The sequence below is a fragment of the Nyctereutes procyonoides genome, unplaced genomic scaffold (genome assembly GCF_905146905.1).
Source record: "Nyctereutes procyonoides isolate TBG_1078 unplaced genomic scaffold, NYPRO_anot_genome, whole genome shotgun sequence".
In the NCBI taxonomy this organism is placed as follows: Eukaryota; Metazoa; Chordata; class Mammalia; order Carnivora; family Canidae; genus Nyctereutes; species Nyctereutes procyonoides.
Genome location: NW_026575122.1, coordinates 13,666,267 through 13,689,386, shown reverse-complemented (window position 1 = coordinate 13,689,386; position 23,120 = coordinate 13,666,267). Strand labels below are relative to the sequence as shown.

The window sequence follows — 23,120 nt, the reverse complement described above, 5'->3', positions numbered from 1 at the left end:
AGTGGTGCCCTAATCAAACCGAGTCTTTAAGGATGGTCTGACCCAGGTTTATTATCTACATGCTGCAGATCTCATGTGGATTGGGCTCACGCCATCCACTCCAGGATTCACTGGGTGTTTCTAAAACTCTTGCACCTTCTCATACGACAGAAGACAGAAAAAGCGACTCTAAGTTACTGTACCATTTCTATTCATGCTGTTCATCCATTTGTCAAGCTCTTCCATTTCGATTTCCATAACAGAGGGTGTGTCTTCCTCAAAAATGGGCCTAGAGGAAGAGCAAAAACAGTGTTGAAACAAAAATCCACTGGTGTGCCTAGTTCATTTGGGAAGAGCCTGGACTGTTGAATGGGAGAAAGATGAACCTGGTTTCTCATGTGACACTCCAGGGCAGATTGGGGGTTTGCCCCATTCGCGTGTCCCAAATTCTCAAAGAAGGAAAGGCTAGAACTCAGATAGGCCTTCATCCATCACTGATCCAAAGACGGAGGCCACACAGTCCAGCTCTCAGGCTGAAAGGGAGCCCAGGAGACTCTGCTCCCAGAAGGTACAAAGTTGAGCTGCCAGGCTTCCACCACGACCATCCTCAGGGGAGCTGCCCTGTATAGCATTGGGGCCTTGCTTAATTTCACTTCCCTTTTCTTGAGGTTTCTGACCTGTGCCCTGGGTCAAGTGGCCACTGAGAACAGGCTACTTTGATCACCTCTCCTGTCAACTCCCAGGCTTTTCCATGGTGGAGACATGGAGCCATTGCTTTCAGAAACCCACTGCCTTCCCTTACCGGGGCTCAGAGCACATGGTCATGGGAAAGAAGCCCCTGGTTAATGTAAATGGGGCTGGGGTGGAGGACCACCCACTCTGAACCACAGCATGGGCGTGACCCTGTGCAGAGGAAGTGAGCAAAGTGTCTAAACAGGCAAAGTTGCTGGGGAGAGAGTGGGGGAGGAGGTGGTGACATTGCCCCAGAGCACTATTCTGGTGGAATTTTGTTTTCTCTTTCCCTCTTTTCTAGTCTCTCTCTCTCTCTCAATCTCTCTCCTTCTTTCCTTCCTCTCCCCCTCCATTCCTCTTCTCTCTCCCACCCTAATGTGGCTCTGCTGCATGAACTTTATGCTTCTACCAAGGCTCTCCTGCTTTAATACCAGTGAACATTAGCTTTCCTGGTGATAAAATTTTTAATCAGAATAAACAAACCGATGTCTGTCAAATACACCCAGGGTCGGAATATTTAACTACAATGCATTTGGAACTGATAGCAGTCAGACAAGATGGTTTTTGGAAGAGGACCCTGTTCAACACCCAGATCCCCCACTAAATGGAGGTTGGGGGACTAGAGTGCACACCCCCTCCCCCTGCAGCCTGCTAAGGGCCCTCTCTCGGGGCCCAGGAAGCCAAGAGGCCCGTCAAGGGTATCAGAACGACGACTCTTAAAAAAGCAGGTGGCTCTCTACTCTGCCCTTCTCTCTGATACCCTTGTCTACACTGAGCTGGGTTGGAGGCAGCGGAGACTTACACTTTGATGTTTTCACTTCCCAGTTCATCTAAAGAGAAAAAAATATATAAAAGTTATGTTAGCTTTCATTGTCTTATAACAACTTTTTATTTCACCAACAGCTGAAATCTCTACAGAGACAAGAGGGGACTTTAAGTCAATAGCATTTTTAAGGGAGCAACAATTAGCCTCTGAGTCAAACATGTGCCGTATTGAAATGAGGTCCTAATCCATATGGAATCTGCTTGTTTGTTTTTTTTTTTCCAAGATATGATGGCCCTCTGAGAGTGTTTATTACCTCAAATCAGATGTTTATTCCTTTTTATTTATTTATTTTTAATCCATATAAAGGAGAAAACCTTCATGGTGAGAGAAAGCAAGGAAGAGTCAGACAAGAAGGACTGTTCCTTGGTTCCCTACCCCAAAATGTCCCAGTTCGAAATATCACTCCTGTATCTCCTTGTGACCCAACAAGCCCAACACTGTGACTGTCTCTTTGTCCCGGGGCAGGCTGTGGTGTATTCCATCAAGGTCTCTCCTTGGAACTCTGCTCTCATGCCCTTCTGGTCTCGGTTTATACTCAAGGAGCACCCTCTAGCTGAAGCAGGGCTCACCCTTCCAGTTGTTTCCCAGCTCAGCACCTTGCTTACTCCTTTACAGCCCTTGGCACAATTTGCCATTGGTCAATCCACCTGCTTAATTTTGTCTGTCCCGCCCACTAAAACATAGTTCCAAAAGGACAGAGATCATGCCTGTCTTGTCCGTCCTGATGTCCCCTCACCTCCCATCTAGCTGGCACAGTACCTGGCAAACATCCAGTAAACATGTATTGAATAAATGAGCAGGTCTTGATCTGGATGGTCCAACACGGGTTAAATTCATGCCCAATGTTTTGGACTTAGTCATATCATAAAAGTGAAGCTTTGAGCAAACCCGCTGTTTGTTGCTGCAGTTGAGGTGAGAACCAGCTAACTGTTTGTCAAATGCCCATCAGACTCCAGATGAATGTGTGGCAGGAGTCAAGAGCCCAGTACCCCAGCTCAAGCTCTGTTTTGTTTTGCCCCCAGAGAAATGAGGCAGCGATGTCAAGTAAGTGCATAGCATAGGCCCACAGCACCTCTTGTGACGGGAGAGGCATTGAGAAGCGAACCACTTCATAGAGGTCGGCCGAAGAGCCAGATGTTCCTGATCCTTGGCAATCAGAGGTCTCTTTTCGCCGGGCCTGCAGAAATGCAGGTCCCCATCGAGGAAACAGAACCAGCAGGCACCTGGACCTGAGCTCCTGGCAGCCGAGAGCCGCCGTAATTTCCTGTGGGTTGGCAAGCTCTCACGGCATCGCTGATCCAGGACAGCTGGGCACAGAGGGAAGCCTTGTGCCGTCCCCACTCACCTTCCAGGGGCTCTGGGCTATGTCTTTCTGCCCCTGGTTGGAACCTGAAGCTCCCTGCAGGCACCTGATCCTCAGACACTTGGACTGGGGAAACGGGTGTACGTCCATCTTATATTTCTTTATTAATTAATACTTTTAATCTAAAATTGATATGCTATTTCCTTAAGGGATTTTACTATAAATAAAGTCCCTGCACAATTGAACCTCCCCTAGATGTGACCCCTAAAGATCCCCCTGTTTTGCCTTTCCCTTCCCCTCTTTTCCTGCTTAGTAACCTCCTCCCAACACACACACACACACACACACACACACACACGCACAAACATGCTCTAATTTCTCAGAGAACAAGTGGCCCCACAGCCCCACTGACGAGGGTATGGGTTTATCTGTATTATTTGAGTGCCTGCAGGCTTTGTGGTGAGCAAAACCTAACCCTGCATGCAGATGATGGAAAAGTTTAAAAACCCATTACAAAAGTGCTCCAGATGCACCAAATGCGAAGCTCCTGTAATCAGTATTCAAACAGAGCAAAAAGCCTTCTGTGGCCTCGTCTCCCCGCTCCGAGACCATTAGCCCTGCCCCAGCCACCATGGCAACAGGAAAACATCTGGGAGAGCTCACTAGAGCAGAGCATTAAACCAGGAGGGAGACCAATTACACGTCCCCAGCAATCAGGCCCTGCCCTCTCCACTCCACCTGGCCTGGATCTCTTTATTAAAAGCCATCTACTCCCTCTGCAACCAGAGGGCAAATGTAGCTCCCCCGCAGCCCCCCACCTGCGCTTGATTCCACCTCCTCTCCCACAGTCCCTCCATTTCCTACTATCCGACCCACTTAGTCCTCTGCAGGCAGTTCCCAGTTACACCCCCTTAGCCTGCCGCCGCCCCCACCGTCAGCTACTCTCCCCTGGGCCCCTCCAGTGGGGCGCTTGCTGGGCAGGCAATGGGAGCAGGAGCCCCGCAGGGGATGGGCTCGCTTCTCTCTCTTTCCAGGCAGAACACTGAGCAAGAGAGAGAGAGTCTCTTTCTGGAGATGTCCTGAGCTGAGCCAGGTGTCATGTAGCCACAGCCTATTTAGAGCAATGGCTTATTGCCAGCTCTTCTCCCTGCAGCTCTCAGAAGGACTGGGCACACCAAGACCCTTAATAAATGGTAAATAATAACAACTGCAAATGCTCTACCGCCTGGAGGCCTAGGAAGAGGGGCAATGGAACTTGGCATTACTGCCCAGCACCTCCCTTTTTCCTGGACTTGAAATGGACAGGCCCAAAGGAAAAACGTGATTGCCAGTCGGAAGAAGGGTTCTTTCTGAATGTGCGGGCCAGGCCCTCCCTAGTCATCAAAGGTACAGGCTCACCTCCTGGGGCAGAAGAGCACACCAGGCTCTGCTCATGTGGGGGGAACTAATATGTCTAATTCTAACTCTCTGGGTGGACATCATCCATGCCCTCCCACAAAACATTGTTTTGGAGTCTTTCCAAGAAAAATGCTGGTCTGACCCAGTGTGACAGTTTTATTTTTTCCTGGAAAGAATATTTAAATCAAATTTTGTTAATTGGAATATTCTCCTTTTATTTATTTTTGAAGATTTATTTATTTGGTTTTTTTGTTTGTTTGTTTTTGGTTTTGTTTTTTTTTTTTTTTTTTTTTTTTTTTTTTTTTTTTTTTTTTTTTTTTTTTTTTAGAGAGTGAGCTGGGCAAAGTGGAGGTAGAGGCAGAGGGAGAAGGAGAGAGAGAATCCTAAGCAGACTCCCTGCTGAGTATGGAGCCTGGCCCCGGGGCTCCATCTCACAACCCTGAGATCATGATCTGAGCCGAAATCAAGAGTCAGATGCTTAACAGACTGAGCCACCCAGGTGTTCCTCTCCTTTTACTGACTTGTGTTATAATGTAAAATATAAACGGGTGGACTTTAGCAGACAGTAGTTGTTAACTTTTCAGCATTTAGTCTGAAGAGATATCTGTGTGTTAAGCAATTAACCAGCTGTGTATATCTTAAAGAAAATATTCAGATAAAGCTCTCTCTCTCCAAAAGTGCGATAAGCAATTGTTTTGAAATTTTAAGATTTCTGTGTTGTGTTCTCTTAAAGTGAGGCATATTCAAACCAAAGAGAATGTGCAAATTTGTATTAAGAATGAGTTGCAAATTTGTTTTTTCCTCTGAGAATAGGGAGGTGTTCTCAAAAAAAAAGTTCTAACACTGTTTGATTAACTCATTCATTCAACGGCATTTACTGAGCAGCTAATATATGTGTAGGGCTAGACACGATGTTAGGCCAAGGGTCAGTAATAATAAGAAGCAGCAGCTAACAATATGCCAGCTACTCTTTTTCCTCAGTGGCGTACTTAGATGAATCCACTTAATTGTCACAACAGCTCTGTAAGCCAAGTGTTGGATTTACCCATTTCACAGAATAAAGAAACCGAGTCTGAGAATTCATAGCTGGGAAAAAGTCAACCAGGCAGTGTGGTTCCAGAACCTGTACTCTAACCTCCACACCACACTGTTAAACAAGATAAATAAGACAAGCTCTTGGTTCTCTTGGACCGTAAAGAGAACATAATGTAGTAAGAGAGACCAAAAAAAAAAAAAAAAAGTCACCAATTTATCCCAACATAAATACATAAATACAGTGCATGGTAAGTGTCAACATCGTCTGTAAAAGCACAGAAGAGGCGGTGATTAATTTTGCCCGGGGAGTGATTACTCAAGGCTTCATAAAAACTTCAGAACTGGGCATTGAGGAACAGGGTGGCAGTTTGCCAAGCAGACAAGAAGGAAACCCCAAACAGAAGAATAGTGTCAACCAGGCCTGAAAGCATCATGAATGTGTAAGCCTGGCTCCGGGAACAGCAAATACTTCGAGTGTGGCTCCAGTGTAGGATGCACGAGCCATCTGAGGATGAGGCCAGTTCTTGATTATGAATGGCTTTTGAACTTTGAGATTCTCACAATGAAGGTCAATGAAAAATCCTTTCCTGGATTTAGAGTCTAAAAGCACACACATTTGAATGGGCACCCCCATCCTCCCCCCCAAGTCCGGTGACATCATTAGGTAAAACTGGCTCAGGTTATGGTTTAAGCAGGAAATTCTTACTTTCCCTGAGGTTAAAAAAAATAGGGGTACAGACAGCCCTGTTTGCTTTATCTTTTTCTTTAGCTTACAAAGGAGCGCCCATGTGACCCTGAAATTTCAAGCAGTGGAGAGGCGTGTGTATTTTGTACTCCCTTGGAATCTATTATATTGGTTCCTGCCAAGAAAGGTAATGCACATCAGTGCTTCTTCCCTAGCTCCTACTTACCATACCTGCTGGCCTAATGGAAAATGATCATTGATAGCTCCTGCTGAGAACTTAAAGGCTCTCCTGGTGCAAGGACAGTGAGCCAGGCCTGCAGGCCAAGGGCATGATCTCAAAGCCAGGGGGTCCTTAGTAGTGAGTGGGAGGGATGTTGAGTGAGTTTTTATGCACGTATCAATACGTAGCTTATTAGAGATGGTCTCAGCCCTAGAGTGATTTTTTGGAATAACCAAAGGCTTCAACTTATAAAAGTCTAATTGGAGGGACACCTGGGTGGCTCAGTTGGTTGAGTATCTGCCTCTGGCTCAGGTCATAATCTCATGGTCCTGGGATCAAGTCCCATGTTGAGCTCCCTGCTCAGTGGGGAACCTGCTTCTTTCTCTGCATCTACCCCTGGTTCATGCGCTCTCTCTCTCTCTCTCTCTCTCTCAAATAAATAAATAAAAAATATTTTTAAAAAATCTAATTGGAGTCACTTTTAGCAGAACAAGCCAAAAATACTCAAGTCTACTGTGGACTTAGAAGCGCCCTGACACCCAGTGTTCATTGCTTCTAGATTTGGAACTGAATACTCACAGGGGTATCTCTGACCTAGAGAACTCCCTATTGGATTGGCTTCAGATTGTTGATGGTAATCTGCAGTCAGTTGGGAATTTCATACAAAAGTTAGTGTGGCTTTAATGAGAATAAGAACAATGCTTTACTCCAGCCTTTGCACAATCAAATTGGGATGTGGCATGGAGGAAAACCATATCTTCGACAGAAATATACACAGAAGAATGCTCTTCTGGTGGAGATGAGCCCAGGTCTCATCCCCAGCCCCAATCTGACCCACTGCTTTGCCATCCTCCTGGTTTCCTACACCGTATGGAATGCTGCATGGACCTCTTGGCTGGTATTAGACAGGGCCCTCATCTGGATATGGTACAGAGACAGCAGCTGTGTGTTTTAAATCTCAATTGAGGCTGAAGCTATTCTCTTTTTGAAATATAAGGGACTATTCACCACTTACTACATTATGTAGTCCTTGTTGCTCAATTTAAAAAACTCTTGGTTCTTTCCTTCCCCATCCCCAACTCCAGACAGGCGTCAGGATCATACTCACATGTCTGTAAGGCACTCTGAGATCCTGGGCTATACGGCTCTGTGTAGAAGCAAGAAGTATTTTGTTAACTGACTGTTCATTAACACATGAAGCAATTGTCTGGAAATGGGAACAAACGAAATAGTTACCTTGTTTGGCTCTTTTTCTCCTATAGCGTGTTACAAGGATTATCACTGATAAAAATAGGAGGGCAAATAAAATCAGTGGGATCAACACCATTAATATAAATTCTAACTGATCTGCATCATCGTCAAAGTCGATAAAACTTGTATTTGCAGGTAATGTTTCTGTGGTCACCGTGGGAAACGTAGCATTAGTATTAAAATCTTCTCTGCCATACACTTCCAGGGGCATATCCGCTGACTGTTCTGATTCCTCAGGTGAATCTGTAGGGACACACACAAAATTGAGATTGCCATGGAGACAAAGCTACTATGTTATGTTTTCAATGATTTTTAAATATATCCTACATGCATCAAGTGGTAAACTTGATCCACTGCATTTGGTCTTCTTGTTCTGTGTGACGGAGTATTGATTTAACGTAAGTAGAGCTCAAGCTGAGAGTATATTGAACATGGAATCAGAGCCTAGAGATAAACTTCCACAAATGCAGGCAGTTTAGCCTTGACCAGATAAATGTATGTGGCATTGAGAAGCTTTACTATGTCAAGGGTGATATTCCAGAACATCTCCTATAGGGTATCAGGCTATTTCAATAACATTTCTGGATAAATCTAAATCCATATTTACTAACAGTTAACTACTTGCCACATAACACTTGGGTAGAAGGGAATGCACACTGTCCTGAATTTTTCTAGAATTTTATTTATTTATTTACTTGCTTTAGAGAGAGCGCACGTATGCTCATGTGAGCAAGGGCAGGAGCAGAGGGAGAGGGGCAGGAGGAGAGGGAGAGAATCTGGAGCAGACTCTGGCTGAGTGCAGAGCCTGACAGTAAGCTCGATCCCACAACCCTACGATCACGACCTGAGCTGAAACTAAGAGTCCAAGAGTCGGAAGCTTAACTAACTGAGTCACCCAGGTGTCCCACACTGTCCTAATTTTTAATAAAAGTTTACCTATTTCCAAGAATTCTTTCTTGGAAACTGGGGTGACTGATCTGAGGTCTCAGTGTCAGGTCGCACATTCTGCGGAGAACTGAGTCTCTCTGAGATTATCTGACAGAAATCTTCCTGGATTCTAAATAAAAACACAGTGCACATCTCATTTGTGAGGCAAAATTCTCAAGAAGGAGATTCCCTTAGAGACTAAGGAAACTGCACCAATATTTAAATGTATTTAAGAAAAAAGCATCTTTAGAACTTTCTCTATATAGAAGCCTATGCGAGTTCATTCTGTTTGAAAGTCAGATTGTGTTGGAAAACCATCACAGGGCAGGGAAGGACCATTAGCCTGATGATTACCTGAGAAATCTTTCCTTACCTGGGATAGGTAGTGAGCACAGTTAGTAAGCTGGGGGTTACTGTCCTACTGGGGTACAACATTGCCTGTGGTTCAAAGGGGGCCCACCGAGGCAAAGGGCCTATGAGTTTAGGCCATAGAAGACTTATCAAATAACTTATGTGAAAGTTCTTTCTAAAGTGTGAGTTGGTATGTAAACAGAAAAGTCAGCTGCTTCAAGCAGAGGTTAGGCTACCCTGCACACAATGACAGACTGGCCCCTGCAGAGCCAATTCCCCACCTTATCAACCTGCATGACCAAAGGACAATGGATTCCTCTGATTTAATTTATAAAAATGCTTGTTTGATCACTGTCTAATTTTTTTTTGGTTATACATATGAACATTTCCATTTCCTCCAAGACCAGGGAATCCATTTGATAATCCCATTGGTAAATGCCACCCCAAACCACCAGAATCAATTACAAACTGCAGAGTCTAACGAACTGGTGTTCTTCATCTGTTTTTGCCAAAAGCAGGATTTTTAAAAAAATATCTACTATTTATTGACCTCTCTCTGGGTCAAGTGGCTTTATTTTATATATATGTCTTTGAAATAAGGTAATAAATTAATAATAATGACACATACGTTAAAGGCTTCGATGCATCATATATATCACCCTGAACCAGGAAAAGATATTTGTCCACTAGAGCAATCTCCTCCTTAGCATCACCCTTCTTGCAGAACTACTGGGATCAAATAGTAGTCTTCACTGATAATCCAGCCAGTGACAACTGGACATATATGGGGGGGGGGGTGGCAGGGGAGGGGTCAGTGGGGGAGTGGCACAGGTGCAGGTGCACTTGGTGATCCTGACCCCATTCCCTGAGGTCAGTGCTTATGGACTTTCCTCAAATACCCAGACTTGCCTTTTACTTCTTTTGCTTACTTCTACTACAGCTGAGGCTGCTGCCACTGTATCAGGCTAACCTTTATAGAGAATTTACTAAGCCAAGTCTTGTGCTCTGCCTTTTACCCAGATTATCTCATTTTGTCCTCACCATTTTTCCAGATGGGAACTGGGGAAAGAGGTTACACAACTGGCCTGTGGTCACAGAGCAATCATGGAGGAGGATTTGAACCCACGAAGGCTAGTCACTGAACCTGAGCTTTAAACCTCACTCACATGGTATCTTCCTAATAAGACAGGAATAGAATGGTTACTGGTCATCACGGGGTGAGCAAGAGATGGAACCTCATGTCCTTGCCCCTCTGCCTATAAAGAGGTGGCTTCCTGGAACAAAGGGGAAGGACAGGGGGATGAGTCCCAGAAACCTTGGCTTTGTAGGGCTCCTGCTAAGCGACTCAGCCCAGATGTGCTGTGAGCAAAGCTGCCCAGAACAGCAGGATGTGTTCAGCACCTCTCCAAGGAAGGCTTTTTTTTTTTTTTAAGATTTATTTATTTTATGTTTTTAATTTATTTATTTGAGAGGGAGAGCTCGTGGGAGGAGGAGCAGAGAGAAGGGGAGAGAGAATCACAAGCAGACATGCCCTGAGCATAGAGCCCAGAGCAGAGCTCGATCCCACAACCCTGCGATCACGACCTGAGCCAAAACCAGGAGTTGGATGCTCAACCAGGTGCCCCTCCAAGAGAGGCTTTGAATCACCACTTGACCCAGGGCCCCAGAAGAGAAAATAGAAAAAGGAATAAGGTGGCAGGAATAACAAGGGCATTTGGGTAATCAGGAACAAAAGAGAGACGGAAAGAAAGCACACCAGATGGTCCTGGGTTATACTTTTATTTTTAGCATAAGGAGCAGCGCTGATCACAGGTGGCCTTTAGTGACAATCTGCAGTAAAATGGGCTGGGATTTCTCTCCCCAATATCCCTCTCACATACATCCTAACATACGTTTTGCATCATTGACTCCCTCAGAATCTCCAGTGACTATCTACATAAATAAGAACCAAGGGGGTGGCCTCTCTCTCTCTCTCTTTCCTTCTCTGTTTTATTTTTCTTTTCACCCTACACACCTTCATCTCCAGATACTTCTCTGATAACCTTCCTCCCAGTCCTCTCTGCCCCAACCAACATTATCGTAGCCAAAAATAATAAATAACAGTAACTGACATTTATCAGATGCTTGGTATGTGCTAGGAACTAGGACACAGGCACTGCTTAATTTCATCTTCACAACAACTGTACTGTACACATTTTACAGATGAGGAAGCTGATTCTCGAACATCTTGGCCTGGGGTACAAGCCTGTCATTTCTAAGTTCTGCTACATAGGGTCTGGAAGCTGCGCTCCCTAGAGCATAAATGCCAAATAACAGTGAAGGTTCTAGTCACAGCTCTTGTCGCTTCGTCGTCCTGGGAATTTGAACAAATTATTTACCCTTGTGGCTTAATGTCCTAATCTGCACCACTAAGCGGTGATCCCCAGCACCCCATCTATTTCCACATTTCCACACATTCGGGTGCTCATCTTGCTTCTGATTAGAATTTTTGAGTTGGCACTAGACACGTGGTACTAAGCTCTCAGAAAGGAAATGTCACTATCACCACTTCCCCCAGTCACTCACGTTCCCTCCCCAGAGGCAGCCACTGTTTCTGTTGCCTTCCAGAAAAACTCCATGCATATATAAATATCGTTTCCTGTTTGCTTTTTTTTTAACACAAAAGATAGCAAAATTTATAAACGTTCTGTCTCTTGCTTTTTGAACTTAAAAATTGGTCTTCAAGGGATCCCTGGGTGGCGCAGCGGTTTGGCGCCTGCCTTTGGCCCAGGGCGCGATCCTGGAGACCCGGGATCGAATCCCACGTCGGGCTCCCGGTGCATGGAGCCTGCTTCTCCCTCCGCCTGTGTCTCTGCCTCCCTCTCTCTCTCTCTCTGTGTGACTATCATAAATAAGTAAAAAAAAAAAAAAAAATTGGTCTTCAAGATTACTTTATATCCATACACAGAGAGTTGTTTTCTCCCCTATTACCAGGATGTATCATAACCTCTTCCTATTGACAGAGATTTAGGTTGTTTCTTGTGCATTGAACGATGCTACAATAAGCACCCCTGCGCTCCCTTCAGCTGGCACACGTGCACGTCCTGTCTGTATTTCGTCTCGAGTGTGGGAGAGCAGGAGCGAGGGTGTTGGGTGCAGGAGGAGAGGGGACAGCACCAAACTTCTCTGGGTGGTCTGTCCTCACGACTTGTCCAAGATCGCTCCAGTCCAGGCCTCACACAACGAGAACTGGCAGAAACGAAGTCAGGAAAGTGCTGGGTGTGTAGGGGGTGCTGGACGGGAAGGGGGGCAGTTGACAAATTGTGGGGGTCAGCCCCAAGAATTTGTGCCAGGAGCATTACACATCACCAGAAGGAAAGCTGGAAAACCAGGGTGGGCCATTGAATCGAATCAGTAACCAAGCATGGGGACAGCGTAAGAGTCACGTAAGGAAACCAGAGGTGGATGAACCCAAGGTGGGCCCCGCAGGGGAGCCAGGGGGTCACAAGAGCAGACAGGGGGGTGCAGAGGGCAACTCAAGGGGCTTTTCCCCAGAGCACTGGGGAGGTTCCTCCTGTGGCCTGTGGGGTAACAACAACTCTTACCCCAATGGACACAGGGCCCACTGAAACCACTCAAGCTCAGACACATCTTTAGATACTAGCCATTTCTTTCTATTTTTTTTTAAGATTTTATTATTTACTCTTAAGAGACAGAGAGCGAGAGGCAGAGACAGAGGCAGAGGGAGAAGCAGGCTCCCTGCTGGGGGCCTGACGCAGGACTTGATCCCAGGACCCCAGGACCCCGGGGCCATGACCTGAGCTGAAGGCAGATGCTCAACCACTGAGCCATCATGATGCCCGACCCCAGCCTTTCCAAGCAACACTTGCTCATGCCCGTAACAGCCAATGGCAATTTCCCACAGGAACCATCTTGGACTCTTGGGTAAAAGTGACATTCTACAGACCCTTCTTGGGTCCAGCATTACTAGGGGAGAACCCAGAACTCTCTCTCAGGGAGTGGGCCTGGTGCACATGTGTGGAACAGAATGTGCAGGGCATGTCCTGTGCGGCTCATGGAATTTGCGGGTATCTCCACGGCATCATGGAGGGCAGGATGTGGGCTCCCACCAGCAGGGCCCAAGAAAGCCCCCCAGGGGTTCACCCCTCTCTTTCCTAGAGGCCAGAGAAGGAGGCCCTTGTCCTGCCCACCCCACCGTGTTCATATGAAGAGCAAAGGGAGTCGCGAGCCTGAGCTGCCGGGTGGCCTGTGGAGCACCCACTCATGCCAGGCGTTGGGAGACTCGCCACCTCCTTTGTGCGCCCCCCTCCCCCCCACCCAGGCTCACCAGGGTCTCTGCTGCTCCCAGGGGACTAACTGCCTGTATAATGTCTTCATTTTTCTTGTTGTGTCTTCTTGCCCAAATTTGGACATATTTCAGGGTAAAAGATGTATGGCCCGGGGGGGGGGGGTAAAACTGAAAAAGCTGCAGAAACCAAGAGGATCAAGCAGAAGAGCGAAAAGGGAGCTGCACTGGCCAGCAAAAGTACAGAAAAGAAGAAAGAGCAGGGACAACACATGATAAGCAGACAGGCCGTGTGAAGGCCACCGGGTGCGTGGCCCTGGAGCCCGCAGTGACCTGCCCGAGGAACCACGGCAGCAAGGGCTGCAGGTGGCTGCTCTGGCAAAAGCTCGGTCTCCCTCCCCAGTGGCCCCAGCGCAGGCCAGCCCCCTCCCGCCGCATTCTCGCTCCCACCTTCCCTCTCCCTCTGCCTTACCGACAGATAATGGGAGGGGTCGCGTGAAGGATGACCCCAAGCTGCAGTACTTCACTTGGCTTTTAACCCTCAAGCCCTCAAATTGCCAGATAATCAACTGCACAGACCCGGAGTCCCTTACAAATGATAATTGACAACAGCCATGCAAACACATCTGGGATGCACATTCCACACATGTGGCAGGGACTCTGGGGGGCACATCCTCATCTGTGGAGAACTGGGGGAAATGCTTGAGGTGAGCCTGGCAGCCCCAGCAGGTGAGCGGACAGGTGGCCCCATCACTGCTCCAAACCCCGTCACTAAGTGGAAATGACCCTGCTTCCCAGTAAAGCAAAGCAGCCAACTTCTTTTTCGAAAATGGGACGAGGAGGCAAGCAAGCTCCAGTTTTTTAAGTTAAAAAGAGAACAACAAGGATCACCTACCAACTGCAAGGACGCCGCGCTGCTGTTACAACGTACAAGGGAGCACGGCGGAGAGAAGGGCACTAAGCTCAGGACCTCATCAGGTATGTCGGGCCTCAGTCCGAGGACCCGTTCTTTCACCTGTTACGTCGACTCCGGGCACAAATTGTGTCAACTATTTTATTCCCGCTTATTTTCTGATTTTTTAAACAATTTTATGATTCAGATAATGAAACGAAAGAAGACGCAAGTCGGGTGTCAGGCCTTCAAACTCAGCCCTGCTCTGAGGAGTACCTGGAGGATATGGATCTCAAGATATTCAAGGCACCAAAGTCTGCCTACGTCCCATCCCCCTGCACGTCCGCACCCGGCAGAGAGCCAGCCAGTGTTCGAAGGGTGAGACAAAACCAAGCCAAGAAGCTCTCCGGTGGTTCTCGGCCTTGGCCGCACAAAGGAACACAAAGGAATCACCTGGGCACCTTCTCGTACACCTGAGGCCTAAAGCTTCACCTCATAATATCTGCAGTGAACGGAGGCCTCAGTACTTTTTGCAGTTCTCAGGGTGAATCCGAGGCCCCCACCCTACCCACTTCCTGTCTTGCCCTGGGCCACCCCAGCCCTCTGCCCTCCTGTTCTCGCTGCTTCTCCTTGGTGAACTGGAGAAGAATCAGAGGTCAGGGAGTTGGATGCCAAAGGCTTGCCCGGCAGCTGCCAACTCGATCACCAGAATGCAACCGCTTAAAAATCATCACTGAAGCCTGGAGCCCCTGGGAGACTCTGGCCAGGCGAGGCTGAGAGAGAACCGTGACAGGCATGCCTTCCAGGGGAGGTCTGACTATGAGAGGTGTGCTGGAGTGTAAAACCCTCTTCTCCAGCAAAGGTCACTGCTGATAGAACAGCTGGGAGGGTTACACCACGGGTCCTCAGACTTTAGCGTTGGAATCACCTGGAGTGCTGGCCCCTGCTCCCAGAGTTACTGCTTTAGTAAGTCTGGGATGAGGCCAAGAATTGTAAGGCTTTTTAAAAAATATATTTTATTTATTTATTCATGAGAGACACACAGAGAGAGGCAGAGACCTAGGCAGAGGGAGTAGCAGGCTCCCCAAGGGGAGCCTGACGTGGGACGCAATCCCAGGACCCCGGGATCACACCCCGAGCCAAAGGCAGACGCTCTACCACCGAGCCACCCAGGTGTCCCTAAGACTTTTAAAAATAAATTTTATTTTTAAGTATTCTCTCCACTCAACATGGGGCTGAAACCCACAACCCCAAAATCAAGAACCACACGCTCTACTGACTGAGCCAGCCAGGTGCTCCAAGAATCTTCATTTCTTTCTTTTTTTCTTTTCTTTTTTTTTTTTTTTTTAAGAATCTTCATTTCTTAAAAAAAAAAAAAATGCTGCTGCTGCTGCTGCTCTGGAGGCCATACTTTGACAGCCATTGGTTTAAGTTGCACAAACAACCTCATTTAGTTGTGTTTAATTATTAATAACACCTCTTGTTCTCAACACTTACTGTGCACCCACATCACCTAGTGGGTTTTAAGCTCCACCCAAAGCAGTTATGTGAGGGTATCTGTGGCTGCACGTGGGCAACAATATGTTTTAAAAGCTCCCCCAGTGAGCTTGGTAAGTAAGTATGCCGGGTTGAGAGTTACTGAGTTAAACTGTTTTTTTTGTTTGTTTGTTTGTTTTTAAGAATTTTATTTATTTATTCATGAGAGACAAAGAGAGAGGCAGAGACACAGGCAGAGGGAGAAGCAGGCTCCATGCAGGGAACCCGACGTGGGACTCAATCCCAGGACCCCCAGATCACACCCTGAGCCAAAGGCAGAGACTCAACCACTGAGCCACCAAGGCGACCCGAGAGTTACTGAGTTAGACTGTAATTCAGTTGACTTTATTTTAATTTGTTGCTATTCATGAAGATAGTCCTGACTTAGCTTTAAAGATGATTGGAGAACCCTACACAGAAAGAAGCCTCTGAAAGCAAAATTAACAGGTGTATGCATCCGTCAGATAAATGGTCTATCTCTTTGGTTCTGGTATCTTTTGAAAAGCAGTTGTTCAGCATCTGTGAAATCTGGCTGTGATGGGCCAGGGGAAAATGGGAACCACTGACTTAGCAGACTCATGAGGCCCCAGCCTGTCTGTGGGAGTATAATTGTGTTTGATGCAGGGAGATGCCAACACCAAGTAAATGGACACGGGCTCCTTGGGGTTGGGACACCGACCTGCATGGACCACGCGTGGGCTTCTGAAGTGTCCCGCCCTTTCTCTGGTTTGCTTGGTTTTAAGACAGTATGAACTTATTGTTCATTATCTGAGAGCATTTCATTCAGGTGCCTGTTTGTCACCCGATGCCTCCACGGTTTGGCTCTGTATCTACCCCTAGCACCTGGAACCCTGTCTGCTGCTCAGTAGCCACTGGGTACGTGTTGTTCAGGAAATAGAAGTAGGCCAGGCTTGTCTGAGAGACGATGTTAGGGCATCTCTCACCTTTTTATCAAGAACATCGCTGGGGGAGGAAGGGCTGGGTGGCTCAGATAGTGAAGCATCTGCTTTCGGCCCAGGACATGATCCTGGGGTCCTGGGATCGATTCTCATGTCGGGCTTCCCACTGAGCAAAGAGCCTGCTTCTCCCTCTCCCTCTGGCTCGTCCTTGCTCTCTGTCTCTGTCTCTCTCTCTCTCCCCCCACCTCCACCCCTCCATGCTTGCTCTCTCTCTCTCTAATAAATAAATACAATCTTGGGGATCCCTGGGTGGCTCAGCGGTTTAGCGCCTGCCTTCGGCCCAGGGCATGATGCTGGAGGCCCGGGATCAAGTCCCACGTCGGGCTCCCTGCATGGAGCCTGCTTCTCTCTCTGCCTGTGTCTCTGTCTCTCATCTCTCATGAATAAGTAAAATAAAATCTTTAAAAATAAATAAATAAATACAATCTAAAAAAAGTATATATATATATATATATATATATATATATATATATATATATACATCCTGTCCTCCTCCCTCTGTCCACCCTCCAAGGAAACACACAGTCCATTCTTGGTCACAAAGAAATAGGGACCTAAGGTGGTTTCCTCAGTTCTCTGAGTTGTAAAGAAAACACTGGAGAAAGAGAGGAACTGCTTAACGCCAAGTTAAGAATCCTGAGTGATGAAATTTCATGTTTCTGGTTCTTGTTTGTTTGGGTAGGGGAGGGGTGGGGGGGGAATCCGGGGTTCCCCATAGTTTCCCACAGGTGACCTGATTCTCTGGAGGCAGGACTAGGGAACTGGGCGGATAGTTGTTTTTTAAAGATTTTATTTATTTGCCAGAGAGAAAGAGAAGGAAAGAGCGAGCAGAAGCCCAGGGAGAGGCAGGGGGAGAGGGGGAAGCAGGCTCCCCGGGGAGAAGGGAGCCCAGGACCCTGGGGTCACGACCTGAGCTGAAGGCAGCTGAGCCCCCCTGCGCCCCCCGGTTGGCGTTTCCATCGTGAGCTCTGCTGCCCTACGCAGTCTACGATGTTGGTTGGACTGTGCGGTGTATTTTCCGGGCCGGCTTAGCTGAAGAGGATGGGGTGGGAAGAAGTGGGCTCATCGGCGGGGGGCAAAGGCCCGAGGGGCAAGGGCAGGGCCTGACTCTAGGGGCCTTGGGCTAGAGCTGCCTGTGCCCCTGCACCTTTCTCCGCAGCCAGCCGATGCCTGGAGGTGACAATGCCTCACGTTGAAAGAAGGTTGACAAGGTGTCTTGTGCTTGTTTTGAGGCGGGTCACCCGGTAAGACGCCTCGGTCCGGGAGTTGGCTTGTGAGGCTCGCTCGCGTTTCCACCCCGTTGCCTTGAGAAGCGCACCTGCGACTGCCATTTACTGTCAGATGAAAACGTGGCCCACAAAGGGGGCCCGCGACGCTCTGATGTCTGTTGCGTTTTAAACGTTTTATTTTGATGTCATTTTTTTTTTTTTTGATGCCTTTTAAAGAGAAGGTTTACTCCTGTTTATTCAGATTTGCCCAGACCCTGAGGCCGTCTCGATTTAAAGTTGCTCACCTGGGGAAGCTGCGGTGCTGACCATCCGACTACCGTTTTGCACACTGCAGACCTATTCTGGCCTGCAGGCACCTGGCGGCTTAAGAAGAATGTGTGTATTTTTATGGGACGCAATATATATACACTTTTGACATTTAGAACTCTCGGGATCTCTGGGTGGCTCAGCGGTTAGCTCCTGCCCTTGGCCCAGGGCGTGATCCTGGAGATCTGGGATCGAGTCCCACATCGGGCTCCCTGCATGGAGCCTGCTTCTCCCTCTACCTGTGTCTCTGCCTCTGTCTCTCATGAATAAATAAATAAAATATTTAAAAAAAAAACTCTCTCTACTGGGCGCCTGGGAGGCTCAGTCAGTTAAGCATCTGCCTTCAGCTCAGGTCATGATCCCAGGGTCTGGGGATCAAGCGCCACGTAGGGCTCCCTGCTCAGCAGGGAGTCTGCTTCTCCCTCTGCCCCTCACCCCACTTGCACACACACTCTCTCTCAAGTAAATGAATCAGATTTTAAAAACCACAACTCTCTCTACCATTAGTGGAATAATAGACACACAAGTGCTTTCAAATGGGGAAAAAGGGGATTTTATTAAAATGATAGTTATTGTCATTACTAATCTGAATCCTTTTCCGTTTTTATTATACTTCTATCTCGCTTTTGAATAGCCAGTTTCAAAAATTCAACTTCAGAGGGTAAGTTGAAAACAAAAGTTCTTGGCCACGCCCTTGCCCTCTCCCTGGCCTGCTATCAGCCCCACTCTGAGTAGGGAAGGGAGACAAGGTGGGCTCTTCTGCGGGGCATGTGGGCCCTCAGGTCAGCACAGGCTCAGAGCTGCCAGAGAAGGCCCCTGAAAAGACAGGGACAAGCCAAAACATGAGTGGAGATGTATGTTTGTGATAAATTAGAGGGCAGAGAGCAGGGGAAGGAGATGTGGGCTGGTATCCCAGGGGCTAATGTACCTTCACTGTGAGCAGCAGGAGGAAGGGGGAGGGGGTATAATCAGAAGTTACCATCACCAGCCTCTGGGGGAGCAGAGAGCAAGAATTTGTTTTATTTTGGGGAAGTGTTCTTGTGACAGGAGGCCAAGGAAGGAGGTAATCTCCTGAGGTCTCTGAAGTGGTGTCTGAGGGGAACAAATTGTGGGTTGGATTTTCTGGGGTCAGCAAAGTCCCTCACTAGGTCTCCTAAGCCCTGCTTGCTCCTGATCTTATTTTACCTTGAAAGAGACTCAATCCTGCCCCCTCCATCCTGGACAATCTAACAGGTTCAAGCACTGAGAATTGAGTGTTGCTGCTTGAGCTGCTGATGCTGGGCAGTCCCAACCTCTTGCCAACCTCCCTTCTGCCCTTATTGATATAATCCTGCACTTTTTTTCTTATCTAGTTTTTAACGTGATGGATTACATTAGTAGATTCTCTAAAGTTGATCCACTCTTGGATTCCTGGTTTCAATCTATGTAAGCATTGGGGTTTTTTTGGTTTTGTTTTGTTTATCTCATGTTTGTTTTTTTTTTCTCCAGCACAATGTATTTCCTTGCTATTTGAATGTTTGGTCTAGGACTCAGCCTAAATTTTTTTCTAATATCTGTTAACTGGCTACATAGCCAATATGCCTGTGGTCTTAGTGATACACCAACATAGAGAAGATCTTTGCTTGATAAGAGATAATCGCATTCACAGTTACTAAAGTCCAGGATGCCCAGTTAAATTTGAATACCAGATAAACAACAAATATTTTTTTAGTATAAATGTGTCCCATGCAATATTTGTGTGGCCTCTATTTACATTGAATTGTATGAGAGGTATTTACATTAAAAAAAAAGTTTTGTTTGAAATTTACATTTAACTGGATATTTTTATCTGCTAAATCTAGTCATCTTAACCAGAAATAAACATAATGCTTAAAAAAATACATGAATTTTTAAATTAATATTTTTGTCACTGGAAGACAAAAACATATGTCAGGAAACCCGAGTAACCACTGGGGCTCCTATTTCTGAAAACTACAATGGAGTAGGGAGGCAGGAAACAATAAAGGTGGTTTTATTCATATACAACAAAGACACATAGAAGAAAAATTCAAATTTCAAAAACAAACTAGATTGGATGGTTCTGTTCAAGGAAAAGAAACCAAAACACCACCACCAACTGGACCCTGTTCCAGTAGATAACTTTCCTTTCAAACCATCTTCTTTAATTAATCAGAAAAGGTTTCTGTGTTGTCCTCCCCCACTCCCACCCCCCAGGCAGATTTTTCTATTCACTTTACATTACAGAAATTTTATTTCTTTTTTGAGTTTTCAAATCCGCTCTTACTGGCTTGAAATTTATCATCTATGGAATTTGTATTCTTTTGTCTTCCTTTCAAAAGTCTCTCTAAAATGTTTGTGACTACCTGGACTTTCCGCAAATTGTCATGCTGCTCAGTGCATCTTTTCTGGGTCTAAACTCCATCCCTAGTTTGAGAGGAAGATAGATAAGAATACTTTCTCAGTGGGGCACCTGGGTGGCTCAATGGTTGCGTGTCTGCCTTTGGCCCAGGTCATGATCCTGGGATCCTGGGATCATGTGAGCATTAGGCTCCCCTCAGGAAGCCTGCTTCTCCCTCTGCCTATATCTCTCTCTGAGTGTCTCTCATGAATAAATAAGGAAAAGCTTAAAAAAAAAAAAGAATACTTTCTCAATACTACTCATAGACGTGGCTACATAGTATTCTCCACAGGAAGGGAAGCAATAACTGTTGCCTGTTTTAGTTCCAGAAGACAGAAATAAACTATTTATACATAAAAAAGATTCAAGATAGTTAACATTTTGGAATAAGATAAAACAGCGTTAACTAAAAAAAATCATATTATCCAAGTATTACCACAGTTTCATTTTATTATTTGGATGATTATGATTTTGTCACAAATACATGTAAATCTTGGATAAATTTCATGTCATTCTTCAGTCATTGAGTCGTGTGTCTATTATGTACCAGGCACCTATTCTAGGTCCTGGGATATACAGGTGAACGAGACCAGGTGTATGTCTCCCTGGGAAGACACTGGCAAGTAGGGACGATGGCACATAAATCAGAAACTATAATAGGGTTTACTAGGAGCCATTTGTTTGTGTACAAGGACATGACATGGGAGAGGAAGGCATTCATTTACCTGGAGGTGGAAGATTCAGGAAATTTTCACAGAGGAGGAGATTTTTAAATTGAATCTCAGGAGTTCATCAAGCAAAGGTATCAGGGAAAGACATTATAGTCGAAGTACATAGAAAGCCTCAGAGCTTGGCACATTCAGGCAGTTGTACCATTGGGCATGTGGCGGGAAGGGTGAAGCAGGAAAGGACCTCAGGACTCCTCACAAGGGGCCTTGTAATGATGTCAAGGGGTTTGTCCATCTACCTCAAGGAAACGAAATCCCACTGAAGGGGGAAGCGCAGGGGGAAATGATTACTTTTGGTTATAGGGCTAGTGCTCTGGATGTTACATGAAATTGGGTTGGAGAGGAGACTAAAGGCAGGGAGATGGGTCAAGAAGTCAATGAAGTAACTAGGTGAGAGCTAACAAGGGCCTACACTCACGGGGGCTGAGGAGCTCCCTCCTGGACATGCTGAGCCTAAGGCCCCCTCCTGCGTGGCCAAGGAGAGCTGGCGGTGAGAATACAGGTCTAGAGCTGGGCAGCTGGGCCTGGAGGGAGGTGGTTTTTTGGGAATCGGCATGGGTGCCGTGGCCCAGGAATGGTGTAAGGAATAAGAAATAACAGATGGATATTACTGTGAAATGAGCAGGTGGAAGAGAAAGACTCCTCATCAAAGACGGGAAGGGAACAATCGGTGTCGTAGGAGATCAAGGAGGAAATGGCACTAAAAGACCCGAGGAAGAAAAGCGTTTCTATAATTGATTAAGTATGTTAACCGATGCAGAGGAAAACATGTCATACAGACAGAAATGGGTCCCTTGGGGTTAGCTATTAGAAGGCACTGGTGGCCCGGATGGAGCCATTTGAGTCCTGTGCTTGATACAGTAGCCGGATCGCAGTGGGTTGAGATGAAGGCATCTCGACTGTCTTTCAAAGAGATTGGGAATTACAGAAGGGAAATGTGGAGGAAAGCTTGAGAACTCAGAGGCACTCTCATAATTTTTCATCATGAATGTCTGCCTACCTAAAAGAATAGAGTAACGTAGCAGATAACTGAATATCTACCAATTATCTTACACTTTTCCATATTGGCCAGAAGATGGGTTGGTAAACTTTTTCTTAAAGAGCAGAGAATAAATATTTTAGATCCAAAAGGCAAAACACAGGCTATTATACAAACGTTTATTTAACCACTGATATATGTAAAAACCATTCCAAGCTCACAGATCAGAAAAAAAAAAAAAAAGACACTCACAGAATTGGGCCAGTAGGTCTTCATTTGTTGATTCCAGGACCAGCATGTTTTCTTCTGAAAGAAACACATCACAGATGCAATTAAAGCCCTCCTTGTACTCCTCCCAGTCTCATTCCCCTCCCTCCCTCTCTAAAGGTAACTGGTATCCTAAAGTTAACTTGTATCAGTCGCAACTTTTCAAATATGCCTATATCCGTAAGCAATACAAGCATAATTTGGAATGTTTTTAAAAACTTCAAATAAATGTAATCATTCCGTGGATAATCTTCAATTGGTTCTCTTGGCCAACACTACATTTGACATTGAGTCATCTTCATACATTTGGGTCTATCTAGTTCCTTAATTTTACCTGTTGTATGATATCTCATCTTGGGACTGTATTAAAATTCATGTATTTCTCTTCTGCTCATTTAAGTTGTGTCTATTTTTTCCATCTTTACAAACACTGCTAAAATTAATATTCTTGGCCATGACTCTGCTGCACACTTGTTTTTGATCTGGGGTATATACCTAGGATTAAATTATTGGGATTGTAGGGTATAAACATATCCAGCTAAGTATTTCCAAATTGTTCTCCAGACTGATTATATAGAAAAATTTCCTTTTCGAGTAATCTGGTATAGTTGGTAACCTGAAAAATTCTCCCAATATACAACACCTAGAGCTACTGAATGAAGTGTAAGAGGCAACTTTTTACATTGATAAAGAAATCTCAAAAAAGCAAGGAAATCCCAAGGACATAAAATGTTTATTAAAAAAAAAAAGAAAAGAAAAGAAAGAAAAAGATGGTACAAGAAATTTAAACTCAGAGACAAATTTACCTATGTGGATTTCCTAGAATAGAGGTTT

The 23,120-nt window shown here is 45.9% G+C and overlaps 1 protein-coding gene across 3 annotated transcripts in view; it reads right to left on the bottom strand.

The window, feature by feature from the left end:
* Positions 1-23,120, bottom strand: part of TMEM154 (transmembrane protein 154) — a 49,246-nt gene that overhangs the window by 20,152 nt on the left and 5,974 nt on the right. For all 3 annotated transcript variants that reach the window (XM_055336422.1, XM_055336423.1, XM_055336424.1), the window contains exons 2-6: positions 22,272-22,325; positions 7,415-7,672; positions 7,287-7,325; positions 1,514-1,541; positions 183-268 (exon numbers count right to left, since the gene is read on the bottom strand). In XM_055336422.1, coding sequence (XP_055192397.1) covers positions 183-268; positions 1,514-1,541; positions 7,287-7,325; positions 7,415-7,672; positions 22,272-22,325 — 465 coding nt within the window. The remainder of the gene's footprint in view (positions 1-182; positions 269-1,513; positions 1,542-7,286; positions 7,326-7,414; positions 7,673-22,271; positions 22,326-23,120) is intronic.